This window comes from Elephantulus edwardii, unplaced genomic scaffold (genome assembly GCF_000299155.1).
Source record: "Elephantulus edwardii isolate Elephantulus edwardi_28Jun2011 unplaced genomic scaffold, EleEdw1.0 scaffold00091, whole genome shotgun sequence".
Lineage (NCBI taxonomy): Eukaryota > Metazoa > Chordata > Mammalia > Macroscelidea > Macroscelididae > Elephantulus > Elephantulus edwardii.
Window position 1 is genome coordinate 551,029 of NW_006399841.1, and position 13,433 is coordinate 564,461.

The 13,433-nt window shown below is 42.1% G+C and overlaps 1 protein-coding gene across 1 annotated transcript in view; it reads left to right on the forward strand.

Annotated features, from left to right (window-relative positions):
* Nucleotides 1-13,433, forward strand: part of SCN11A (sodium channel, voltage-gated, type XI, alpha subunit) — a 93,532-nt gene that overhangs the window by 43,488 nt on the left and 36,611 nt on the right. Inside the window, exons 13-15 of the mRNA XM_006890647.1 lie at nucleotides 1,697-1,882; nucleotides 5,841-6,212; nucleotides 9,225-9,641. Of these exons, the coding sequence (XP_006890709.1) occupies nucleotides 1,697-1,882; nucleotides 5,841-6,212; nucleotides 9,225-9,641 (975 nt within the window). The remainder of the gene's footprint in view (nucleotides 1-1,696; nucleotides 1,883-5,840; nucleotides 6,213-9,224; nucleotides 9,642-13,433) is intronic.

Sequence of the window (13,433 nt, forward strand, 5' to 3'; positions counted from 1 at the left end):
ATTCTGAGGGAATGCTAAGATTTCTTTTACAACTCACTTAATCCTCCTTTCGCACAAAATCAGTGTAGGATTTATTCCATATATTGCATTGCTCAAAGGCTTTTTCTGTTCCTGGCAGGATTTTAGAATTTTCTGCTCTGAGTCCCTTATTTGTTCAGTTACTGTCTATTGTCTGAGCACACTGCTGAGGTGGAAAGAACAACTCCTCTTCTGGAGTGTGTAGTCATTGTGTAAACTCCTGGGTTCAGGTTTGTACAAAATAGTGCTCTTAAGTTTCCAGGGACGTCATGCATTCTCCCCACTGTCATTTTAGGCTTTTCATTAGTTTTTCAAAGAGAATTCAGAGCAAGAATTGCCTGGCACTTTCTCAACCCTGCCACCTTCCAAGAAGTTTAGTTGGGCCTTATTTTCAGCAACAAAGGAAATGTTATTCATCTTCCATCTTGATATTTGAGAGCTTTGTAACACTGGCATGGGCATCGTGGAAATGAGAGACAAGGAGAGGAGTCAAGTATAGAGGGTTCTGTGCCGTAGAAATCAACATTTCTAACGCGTGGAATTTCAAAATCATTATCTTGAATTATTGTGAATACCTGTTGCTGTTGTTGTTGATTGCTTTCAAGTAGACCACAACTCATAGCGACCCTATGAACCAAAGGCCTGAAGCCCCTCTACAACTATCGACATCTATCAAAGTTCATAGAGTTTCTGGAGGCATGTTGTTTAGGAAGTGGATGTCACACTTGCTTCCAAACCTGTCATAGTGTGTTATTGTTGTTATGTGCCGTTGAGTTGCCTGCAGTGTATAGTGACCCTATGTACAGAAGTTCTAAACCCTTTCCTGTCCCGAGCCAGTCCGGGGTCTTCTTCTCCTACGCTGTCCGTCCACCCTTCCAAGCATGATGTCCTTCTCCAAGGACTGATCCCTCCTGGCCATGTGCCCAAAGTAAGTGAGGCGGAGCTTCAAAATCCTAGCCTCCAAGGAGAGACTTGGTTTCACCTTCTCCAAGACAGGCCTATTTGTTTTCTTGGCAGTCCATGCTGTGTTCAAGACTCTTCAGCACCACAACTCGAAGGCATCGATTCTTCTTCTGTCATCCTTAGTCATTGTCCAGCTTTCTGATGCACAACACATAATTGAGAAGACCATGGCCTGGATCAGGCACGCCTTTATATGTAGAATGACATTGTTGCTCTTCAGCACTCTGGAGAGGTCTGTGATAGCAAATTTTCAAAATTCAATTAATCTTTTGAGGATTGAGTATTGTAAACATTATTGTTAGGTGCTGTCAGGTCAAGTATAACTCATAGCGACCCCGTGAACAGCAGATCTGAATCCTATTCTATCCTGTACCGTCTTCGCCACCTCTGATACACTCGAGTCTGTTGCCGCAATCATGTGTCACTGTTTCTCACTTGGGGTCTTCCTCTCTTTTATTGACCCTCCACCTGTCGAAGCATGATATTCTTTTCCTAGGAATAGTCTCTCTTAGCAACAAGTCCAAAGTATACACATATACAAGTATCTCGAATGACTGTGAATGCAAACAGGTTTTTACATGTGTGAGTATGTATGGTGAATATACACGTGAAATATGTTCTATTTCTTTGTAACTTTTGCACGTCCCTCAGACCGTCAGGTCTCCAAAGGCGAGGAGCGTCCGTCCTTCTCTCACTCTTCTTTGTCTCCCCACAGGTTTTCAGTGGCATTTTTATAGCAGAAATGTGCTTAAAAATCATTGCGCTCGATCCCTACCACTATTTCCGCCGAGGCTGGAACATCTTTGACTGCGTCGTGGCTCTTCTGAGCTTTGCCGATGTGCTGGCGAACGAGGCCTGTGGAGGCAAGTCATGCTGGCCCTACTTCCGGGCTTCCAGAGTGGTGAGCAACCTGTTCTCTTATCTGGCTGTGAAGTTCAGTTACTCAAATGGAAGAGTTTTGTGTGAGTGGCATGCTCGGCTTTGTACTAAGTTTTACCCCATCTTACGTGAATTCTGAGAGCCAGAACCACCTCCCTGCTCCCACCCAGGTGTTCAGTAGCCATGAGGAGCTCCAACGAATCTTCTCTTTGTAAGGTTGCCGAGGAAGGACAGAACCCAGTTCAGGCCAAGAGAGATAGTTTATTGAGGAGAAACTGCCGGGCTGGCTCTCCAGCAGAAGGCCATCCCCAACTAAGAGTTAAAAGGGAGGGGAGCTCTGGTGGTCGAGTGGCAAGGAGCTGCAACTACAATCCCAGAGGCGCACGGTTCAAATCCACCAGATGCTCTGCCAGGGAAGGAGGGACAATCTCCTCCTGTACCAGTCAGATCTGATTTGACAGTACACACACAAAAAATAATAAAATAAAAATTTAAAAAAATTTTAAAAAAAAGAGTTAAAAGGGGATTTTATACTTTCTTACAAGGGACTTGGAGAAAGGGATACTTACAGATGCTTCCTTCAAGATAGGGCACTGGGCTGGGGTCTCACATAACTATTCCTGGGAAAAGGGGGGTAGGGTAATTTCACAAAGAGAAGCATGGGCTGCTGTTTCCTGCGACTGGATTCTCTCAGTTGCCATTCTGGGAGAGGGAGGAAAGAGCTCTGCAGTCCTAATACTCTTAACGTAAAGTTACTCCCTGTAGTCACGGAAAGACCCTTTAGGCAACTGGAGCCAAAAGCATGTGTCCCTCAGTGTCAAGATGCTGCTCTTTGATTTTTGTGTTGAGGATGACCCCACCAACACTCTCTCCACACCGAGCTCTGACTCATGTGACCTCACGTCTCAGCTCCCCAAGGCTGGTGAGCAGACCCAGGAATGGGCCGGTGCTGCCAGCAGATGCTGTCTTCTCCCATCACATTATCTCGTCATTCCTTCCTTTCCCCCTATTTGGAGACTTTCTGCCGTCTTTATGGAGTCTCAGACACAAGCCGATGTGGCAGAAGGTGCATAGATGAGGGGAACAGCGTTTGTGAGGAGTTTTCAGTCCAGAAGGTGATAGTTCAGGGCCCATTGTCCATGACTATAGTGCCCACTAGAGTGTGGCAGACCCCTCTATACATATGGCTAGAAAGTTACTGAAGAATGACACGTGAAAGGAGAACTAGGAATGCTCCAAGATAGTCTTTATCCTTTTTTAAAAAAAACATTTTTTATTGTGATTTAAATGAAAGATTATGAAAAACTTGAGTTTCCATTTATTCATTGTTGTACATTTTCCTCCCTCCCCCAGCCCTCACAGTTAGCTTTTCTATTAAAAAAAAATCATCCATTGTTTTACAGTCTTTGTATTTTATAAACAGTATTTACTCTCTTGGGAGAGAAGGGTATATAGATGTTGTTATTGTTAGATGTCACTGAGTTGACTATGACTCATTGAGACCCTATGAACAACAGATCTCAATTCTGTCCTTTCCTGAATCATCTTCATGGCTGGGACAATATTCCTAAAATCAGGACATTTGACTCAGTGGCTTAAGTTTAGATTCTATACCTGAGGGATTGTGGGAGGTCATTTTAGGCTGCTTTAGTAAGGTTATTTTAGAGCTATGCACATGGTTAAGCCCTAGACTAGTAACCAAAGAGTCAGTCTTCAAACCTGACCAGAGACATCTCTGAAAAAAGGTGTGGTATTCTATTTCTTAAAAAAAAATTAGAAAGTTAAAAATCAAGCATTGGCAATCTCAGCATGCCTGGTTCTACCTTATAACACATAAGCAATTGTTTGTGCTTCTTTTTTGCCTTGTAATTAAGGCTTTATTGATGCTTCATTGAGCTGAATTACATTTTCTTTACAATCATTGGACTCATCACAGCCATTCTCTAAGGTCAAAACTCTTGGCTGTAAGTGAGACCAGAACCACAATCTTCCCTGGCCAACACTCACGTCCCTCTGAGTAAACAATGGCCCTTCTTCTCTTCTTCTCTTGTTTTGACCTACAATATTTTTTCCCCTCAAATGTCTAAAACGTGTAGGACTATGCTTTTAAGTAAAACTATCCATTTCTTTGTAAATTAAAAGTTAATATAGATAATAGCTTAGGAAACAGATTGCTGTATTTTCTCTAAGGATATCATCTCTTGTATCAGGGAGGGGGAGCTCCGGTGGCCTAGTGGATAGGAGTTTCCATGGCAACACAAAGGCTTGTGGTTTGAATTCACAAGCAGCTCCATGGGAGAAAGATGGGCAATCTCTTCGCATGTGCTATACAAGCTCTGACAATCCTCTGGAAGGTCATCCATGAGTCAGTTCTTACCCGACGGCAATGAGCATGCAGTCTGTCTGGGAAAACTGTTCTTGCTCTGGGTTGCTGGTTGCCTCTCGTCCCCAACCCCACTGCAAAATATCATATTAATTTTACCATTGTTATCAAGTTTAGAGTCAACCTTGTGGTCTGGGTTCTATAATGGAGGGATGGATAAACGTTTTCTGTGAAGGATCAGATAAATATTCCCAGCTCTGTAGGCCGCAGAGTCGCTGTTGCAACCACTCAACAACATCACTGTCATGATTGAGTCGTATCAAAGAAAACCAAGCCTGATGACAATGAGTAGATTCCAATTCATGACAACTCCATGGCAACTGAGGATTAGGACTCCCAGTGGTGATGAGCTGCATTGCCAACCTGAAGGCACGTGGTTCAAATCCACCAGCCTCTCCGCAGGAGAATGATGAGCAGTCTCCTCCTTTGTGATTACAATGCCTCTGAAAACCAGCTGCAAGATCTTCTGTGAGTTGGTTTTGACTTCGCAGCACACAACACAACAACACTCATTATGTGAGCCAACTGCCTTTCTTCTGTGATGTCCTCCCATCAACCTCTGCGTCAAGTCAATTCCAACCCACAGTGGTATTTCATATAGTTCCACCAGCTTCCTGAGGCTCTAAGTGTTAATAGGAAGAGACTGCCTGCCTTTCTTTCATGGATTCAAGACACTGATCTTTTGGTTAACAGTGCAACATGCTACATGCTTCAGCACCAGAGTTCCTTTGTGGGTTCAAACTGCCAGCTGTGAAGTTGGTGGTCAAGTACAAACTGCTTGCTCTACCCAGCAAGCAGACTGAAAAATGGCCATAGATCTCGTGTTCAATTAATGTTGCACATAACAACATGATCATTATGTTGTTGTTGTTGTTAAGTGCCGTCGAGTCATAGGCGACTCATAGCGACCCTATGAATGAAAGTCCTTGACACTTACGTGACTTCCATCCTTTCTCCAGGTTCATAGGGCTTCTGGAAGCAAGCTATTATGGAAGTGGATGCCACTCCTGCTTCCAAGCTTGTTTCAGCTAGGGAGCTCCACCCAATACCGTCCACCATTTGTTGATTATTATAAACAACAAAAACAAGATCACAACAAAGCAAAAACTTTATTTATAAACCCTGAAATTTTTATTTCATTTCATTTTAATATGTCACAAAATATTGTTCTTCTTTTGATTCCCCCCCACCCCCCACAATTGTTAAAGCATTTGAAATACATTCTTAGATTCTGAACCATATGAAAACTGAGAGAGATCAGATTTGACTCATGAATTAGTCTCCTAGTATCTTTTACAGGATTCCACAGTCTTCAGTTCATGTAATAAATAGGTATGTTCAATGTTCTGCCATGATTCCAAAATTTCCATTGGTTTAAACAAGTTAGAACAAAATAGATCCTTTTTTTAAAAAAAAAAAGAAGAATTAGATGTGAATTAGACTGGGACAGTGAATTGGTTACAACATTCAGGATAGATGAAACCTTGAAAATATTTTCGAAAGTCATAAATGATTGGTTTTAAAACTTGGTTTATAACTTGGTAGATGGGATTTGCTCGTAACTTATTTCTATTACTTTTTTTTTTTTTTTTTACAGCTAAGGGTCTTCAAGTTAGCGAAGTCCTGGCCAACGTTAAACACACTGATTAAGATCATTGGCCACTCTGTTGGCGCCCTCGGGAACCTGACAGTGGTCCTGGCCATTGTTGTCTTCATTTTCTCAGTCGTCGGCATGCAGCTTTTCGGCTCCCACTTCAATTCTACCAAGACTAAAGACCCGTGTGACGCAGAGCCGTGTACCCTGCCCCGACGCTGGCACATGGAGGATTTCCACCACTCCTTCCTGGTGGTCTTCCGGATCCTCTGCGGAGAATGGATCGAAAACATGTGGGAGTGCATGCAGTCCTCTGACAAGAAATACCTGTGTGTCATTGTCTTTCTACTGATCATGGTGATTGGAAAACTTGTGGTGAGTTTTTTAGATTAAAAGGGGAGTGAACGCATTGCCTTTTAATGTAACATATCAAAAGTGGAAAATGATTACTGTAAAATACTCATTCCTGTCGAGTCAGAACCAACTCGTAGCTGATCCTTCAATGAGTTTCCAATACTATAAACTGCACGGGAGGGGATCACCCATCTTTCTCTTATGGAGTGGCTGGTGGGTTCAAGCAACCATTTATACAGGATTTTTTAAAAAAAATATGGTACTTGTTTTGTTGGTTTTTTTTAAAAAAATTATTTTTATTAATTTTTGTGTGTACCGTCAAATCAGGTCTGACTGGGCCAGGAGGAGATTGCCCCTCCTTCTGAGAGCATCTGGTGGATTTGAACTGTCCACTTCTGGGATTGCAGTGCAGCTTTTTGCCACTAGGCCACCAGAGCCCACCAGAACATATGGTACTTGTGAGGCCATTAGAGAAAAGAAGGATTTAGACAAACAGGAGACTGGGAGGAAAGGATAAGCAAAGAGTCAGAGATGGGAGCACGTGTGGTGCTGCTGAGAAACAGAGATTATAACCCTTCATTCCCACAAGACACTTCTCTCTGAAGGCTGACTGCTTTGAAGCTGATGAGAGCAGCAAACAAAGCTATGGTGTCACCAAGGCTGTGTCACTCAGAGTGATAAGACCTGACATCACACCCCACATGGATCTCTTCCCAGAAGAGGTTCACAAATATTAATCACCATGATGTTGTCTGTTTAGAGAAAACCATGTGATTCGAAGTGTCATTGTGATTGGATAAAACTGACAACTTTAACCAGAGGACGTTGTTGTTATTGTTGTATACAGTGGAGTCGTCGTTGAGTGTCTGGCTGGTTTCCAGAAACAGGAAATCGCATGAGAGGGGATTACTCACCTTTCTCCTGCAGAGCAGCTGATGCCTTTGAACCGTGTTCCTTTGGGTTGGCTGCACCATTCCTTGCCCCTAAACCAGCAGGACACTTTAGAAGATTCAGAAAGCAAATCAGAATAGTTTTCTCTGTATAGATACAGTGACTTGTAAACTGGAATTAGTGGCGTAGTCGGTAGAAAGGTGAGCTGCTGATTCAAAGGCTGCACCTTTCTGGTGGTTCGAATCCACTAGTAATGATCTCATGAGGCCAGACGTCCCTTAAGAGACTGTTCATGGCAGAGCCTCTGTGGAGGCTGCAGGGAGAGCGATGCCGTGAATGTTTATCCATGCTTCATTTCTTCCACCTTGAGGGTGGCGAAAGCGTCCTCATTGTGTGTTGGTTTATTCACTGGCTGGAAGAGGAAATATGTACCATGTGAAGAGCTCATTTTTTTTTCCTGCTGAGTTTTGCTAGCTGCCAGAAAGAATTCTTTCAAAATTGGTGTGAGATAATGGCCCTGATGCCAGTCAAGATTCTTTCTGTAAAAATCTGTTGTCAAACAAGGAAAGAATTTTTCTTTTACTTTTCCAAGAGAAGACTGAACTGGGAGGGAAGAGGTGGGCAGGGAGAAAAGTACAACAATGAATGAATGGAAATCCAAAGTCTCTGTAAATTTTCATTAAAATTAATAATAATAAAAAAGATCCCCTTTTCCTTATGAATCAGGGTGAAGTCTCTCTCAGGGAGGAGTGATAGCGAATGGCAAAGGACACACTGACAAAGGAGATTAATCAGAACTGGCTTTGACAAGCACTGTGGCAATGGGACAATTAAAACAGACTTCCAAGGGGGGAAAAAAAGAGGAACGAACTGGGGAGGAGGGTAGAGAAAATAGTGCAACAATGAATGAATGGAAACCCCAAAATCTCTGTAAATGTTCATGAAAATAAAGAAAATTTAATTAAAAAAAAACATAAAAAAGAAAGTGGATGTCACTCCTAATATAGGATTTTCTAATTCAAAGTGGCCAAAGCTGGTCCATCCCATCTCACTAATGCCTCGTATGTTGATGTTCATGTGTTCCATTTAATTTTTTACAATTTCTAGTTTTCAACATTCAAGCTATGTACTTTCATTGTTCCAATTATTAAACGATGTTTGCCATTAAAAAAAAAATCTGTTGTTGCCTTGGTCAAGGGGCCTGCCATGTAAATATTTTCTAACTTAATCTTTCTCTTACTAATAAAAAGTGGAAATGGAATACAGAGACTTACTTACAACCAAAACTCAAAATAAAAAAATAAAAATTAAAAATCCACTAGCAACTCCATGGGAGAGAGATGAGCAGTCTCCTCCTGCGTGGCTTGCAGATTCTGAAAACCCGCTGGCCGGTCAGCGATGAGTCAGTTCTGAATGAATCCACAACAGTGAGAGTGAGTCATTGGGTTGTAATTATTATTTCCTTAATGAGCTTACAAAAAAGGAGGGGCTTTGTGGTGGTGGTTGTTGTTGTTATAAGGATATTTTTATTAAAAATATTACATTTCTGTGGAAACATTTCACAGTTTAAAAAAAATTTTTTTTTATTTTAAATTGATTTTCATGAAAGTTTACAGAGACTTTGAATTTTTCCATTCATGGTTGCACTTTTCTCCCTGCCCAACCCCTCCCCCCCAAGTTCGCTTTTCTCTTTGAAAAAGAAAAGAAAAAAAATTCTTTCACTGTTATTCAATCCCTCACCCCAAGTCTACCCCACCGTGCTACCTTCGTTCTGGACTCTGGTCATAATAATAATATCTCATCATGTCAGTCCTCTTTTATAACAGTGACATTATGTCATATTTGTCTTTTTGTGACTGAGATAAATTCCACTCAACATGATGTCCTCCAGGATCATCTATTTTGTGTAATATTTCGTGAGTTCCTTATTTTTCAATGCTGCATAGTATTCCGTTGTGTGAATATACCACAGCTTCTTCCCCAATCTTCCCTCTTTTATTTCTTTTGTGTGTCTGGGAGACAGGACAGAATGCTGATGTTTGGCTCTGTTTTGGGTCTTGGGAACAAGCTGCTCTGGAAGTCTCCTGTACTTTTTCTTTTGTCAAATTTCCCATTCTTCCCCCCCCCCCATCTCTCTTGCAGGTACTTAATCTCTTTATTGCCCTGCTACTTAATTCCTTCAGCAACGAGGAGCGATATGGAAACTCAGAAGGCGGGGCCAAGAAAACGAAAGTCCAGCTGGCCCTGGATCGATTCTACAAAGCTTTCTCCTTTGTCGTGCACACAATTAGACAAGTTCACTGCAAGTGTGGGAAGCAATATTCACCAAAGCAAAAAGAAGTTACAGGAGGCCCTCCTTCCCAGAGGAAAAATATCATTCCACTGGCCATAGAGATTAAAAGGGGCCCTGGGACCTTGGAGGAGTCTGGGGCATTGAGCTCTGCACCAAAGGCAGTGGGTGATGGGCATGCGCGGACTTGGCTGGCCCCACTTGCAGAAGAAGAATATGATATTGTGTCACCTGATGAAGAAGATACACAACCTGAGTCTGGAAAACGGGTAGGGAGCACCATGTACAGACGTAGAGGTCATACAAAGCTGGAGTTACCAGGGGGCACTGACTCCCTGCGTAGTAGCCAAAGATGGTTGTCTTTGAGAGAAACATTTTGTTTAGGTATGATTTTTTTTTTTAAATACAGAAAAGCACAAGAAACATCTGTAGCTCCCTTAACTTGATTTTTTAAATTTTAATCAAAGTTTACAAAGACTTAGGGTTTCCATTCGTTCATGTTGAACTTTTCTCCCTGCCCACCCCACCCCACCCCACCCTCTAATTCATTCTTCTCCTTGAAAAGTAAAAGAAAAAACTCTTTCATTGTTATACAATCCTTCCCCCCAAGTCCACTCCACTGTGCAGCCTTCACTCTGGACTCCTGTCATGACAATAATACCCAATCATATATCCCTTTTAAACAGTTCTCTCTCTCATCTGTTTCAATGCAGTATACAGTCATTCCTCCCCTACTTCTCTGTCTTCCCTCAACTCCAATGTCAGTCCCGTTTTACAACAGTGGCCCTATGCAATATTTATCCTTCTGTGACTGAGATATTTCACACAGCAAAATTAATATTATTCTCTGCCACTTCCTATATGTGACTCTCTACATTTGCCCCATTTTTCCTTTTGTTTAGATTCAGGTTACGTGTATTTGGCAGGAGTATAACAGAAATGATATACTTGCTTCCCAGGAACTTTCATCACCGGAGGACACTGAGGAAGCACATGCACTTTGGGGTCCAATATTAAATAATCTTAGCTTTGATCTCTTGGTTAAGATGGTGTCTGCCAGGTTTCTTCACTATCAGTGACAACCAATAACAACATCCACATGTATCAGCTGGAACCCAGCTCCACAGTAAAATTTATATACACTGATACGCACACTTTTCACATATTATTTGTTGAGTTTTTACGCATAGTCTATATTCCCAGAAAGATATACAAGAATCCTGTTACTCTTCCCAATCTGCTCCAAAAGACAACCACATATTTGGGGGGGCACCCACATTTTTCATTTCCCCCCCTAGATTAATTTTGCTCCTTTCAAAGATTTCCTATGAATGGAACAATATGCACTATTTCGTATCTTGCCTCTATAGTTGCATTGTGTCTGTGAGATGAAATCATGTTAAAATTTTGTTCTTTTAACATATGGGTAGATCAGTATTTGTTTATACGTCCTCTTGTTGATAGACTGCTTCTAGTATTTGGCTGTTATGAATAAATTTCGTGAGTATTCTTTGTACATGACTGGGAGGGGACGTGTGTGTGTGTGTGTGTGTGTGTGTGCGCGCACGTGTGATTTGAGTGAAAGTTCAACCATTCATTCATCTTCTGTTTTATGGCGTTATTTACAATCTACACATTATGCAGCACACTTCCTACTTCCTTCCTATGGTTCTCGTTTTCATACATCTTTTTATCCTTTCCCTTCTTGTCTTTTGAGCAAATGTTTCCCAATTGATCTTTATGGTTGATTGGCCTAAGAATTAAGTACCTCCTTGGTGTTATTGCTCACTTCATAGTCTGTTGTTTGGCGAAGGTGTATGATAGCAGAGCATACATGTCCAGGCTCAGAGATCCAAGCTCTGGTCTTTGTAATTACTTACTATTCATCAGAGAGATGAACAATGACTATGGATGATAGTAGACGAATTGATGTTTTAGAGTTGTCGTGTTGGAGAAGAGTCTTGAACGTACTATGGATCACCAAGAAAACAAATAGGCCTGTCTTGGAGAGGGTGAAACCAAGTTTCCTCAGAGGCTAGCATTTTGAAGCTCCATCTCATATACTTTGAGCATATGACCAGGAAGAATTGATCCTTGAAGAAAGACATCATGCTTAGAAGGGTAGAAGGACAGCGCAGGAGAGGAAGACTCCAGATGAGACGGATTGATACAGTAACTATGACAATGAGAGTAGATGTGTCGGAGTCTATGAGACTGTCTCAGGACAGGGCTGGCTTCAGAGCTGGGTCCCAGGGCAAAAGAAGAGTCTGTAACAAGTCTGTACTGTGATGCAAGATGTTTTTCCACTTGGGCCATACAAATTGTCAATAGTGCTTGAGGTATCCATTGCAGATAGAGATGCAGGAACGTTTGGAGTCTTTAACAAAGTTCTGTTGGCCAATCACAGTATAGGCCCTTATTTCAGATCAAAGTTCTGTCATTCTCTGCAGATAAATACTCTTTGAGAAATGGCTTTTGGTTTGTTGTTGGCCTTTAGTAGAAGACTGACCATGGGCCACCAAGTCACCATGTAATCTAAGTTGCCCATCAAGAACTGGGTGTTACTTGATCCACAGAGTCGTAAGGTTGGACACGTACAACAGCACCTGATCATTACGTGGATGTGGTGCATACATGACGGTGATTGAGCAGGATCTGAAGGCACGATTAAGTTACCTGAGAAAGTGACCCAAATGCGCATAGTCCTGTGCCTGTCACATTATCTTCTGTCTCTTACTTGGCATCTAGGGCCTCATAGGCGATTCTTCATGGACAGTTGACAAAGGAAGAGAAAACTTGTGCCTGGATCACAGACGGTTCTGCACAATGTCCAGCAGTGATGCAGTAGCCCCTTTTCAGGACCTTCCTGAAGGACAGCAGGAAAGGAAAATTCTCTCCATGGGCAGAGCTCCCAAGCGCTCAGCTGTTCGCTTGGCTTGGAAGGAGAAAAGGCCAGAAGTGCCATTGTCCACTGAGTCATGGGCCACTGGTTAAGCGTGATTATTGGGGACTTGGAAAATGGTCACAAGGAGGTAGAGGGCAGGGGTGTGTGGATAGACCTCTCAGAATGGGCAAAATCATGAAGATAATGCTGTCTCATGTGAATTATCACAGAAAGATGGCCTCTAGGAAGACCCTTTTAATGATCAAATGGGCGGGAAACACATTCTTTTGCCAGCCACTCCCGTCATCATTGTCCAATGTTCTCATGCACAAAGTGACTATGGTGACAGGGAAGGGGGTTATTCCTGGGCTCAGCAACGTGGACTTCCACTCACCAGGACCGACTTAGCCGCAACTACCCCTGAGTGCTCAGTTCACAAGCAGCAGAGGCCACCACTGAGTCCTTTATATGAAACTATTCCTTAGGGCAATAAACCAGCAAAATACAGTGGCAGAATGATTCTGTCAGACTATTTCCATCACGTAAAGGGCAAGGTTTTTGTTCTTAATGGTATAGACATTTACTCTGGATTGCCTTTCCTGCATGCAATGCTCTGACCAAGAAACTACCCATGGACTTGCCGAATGCCTTATCTACCATAAACCATACAGAATTGCTTTGGCTCAAGGGATTCACCTCATGCAGCAAATGAAGTGTGGATTCACTAGTATCGTGGAATTCACTAGTATTAGCATATTCTCTGCCGTCCTGAAACAACTGGCTTGACAAAATAATAGACGGGCCTTCTAAAGCGACAATCGCACCTTTGCACAATCCTGCATTGCCAGTCACAACAAGAGTTCTTCTCAAAGTGGATACATAGACAGACAATCTAGAAGAACATACCTAGGCAGGCAAAAGTCACTACATTCATGAAGATATGTAGATTTTGACAGCCAATATTTCTGCATTGGTATGTATGTGATATACATGTGTTAGAGAGTACGGGGGGTAAAGTTTTGTCTCTGAGTATTTCCTCCGTCTTCTTTTGATGCTTCCTGGGTCATATTGCCCATAGCATCCTTCAATATTGTGTCTTTTTAAAAATTTTATTATTTTTAATGAACATTTACAGATATTTTGGATTTCCATTCATTCATTGTTGCACTATTTTCTC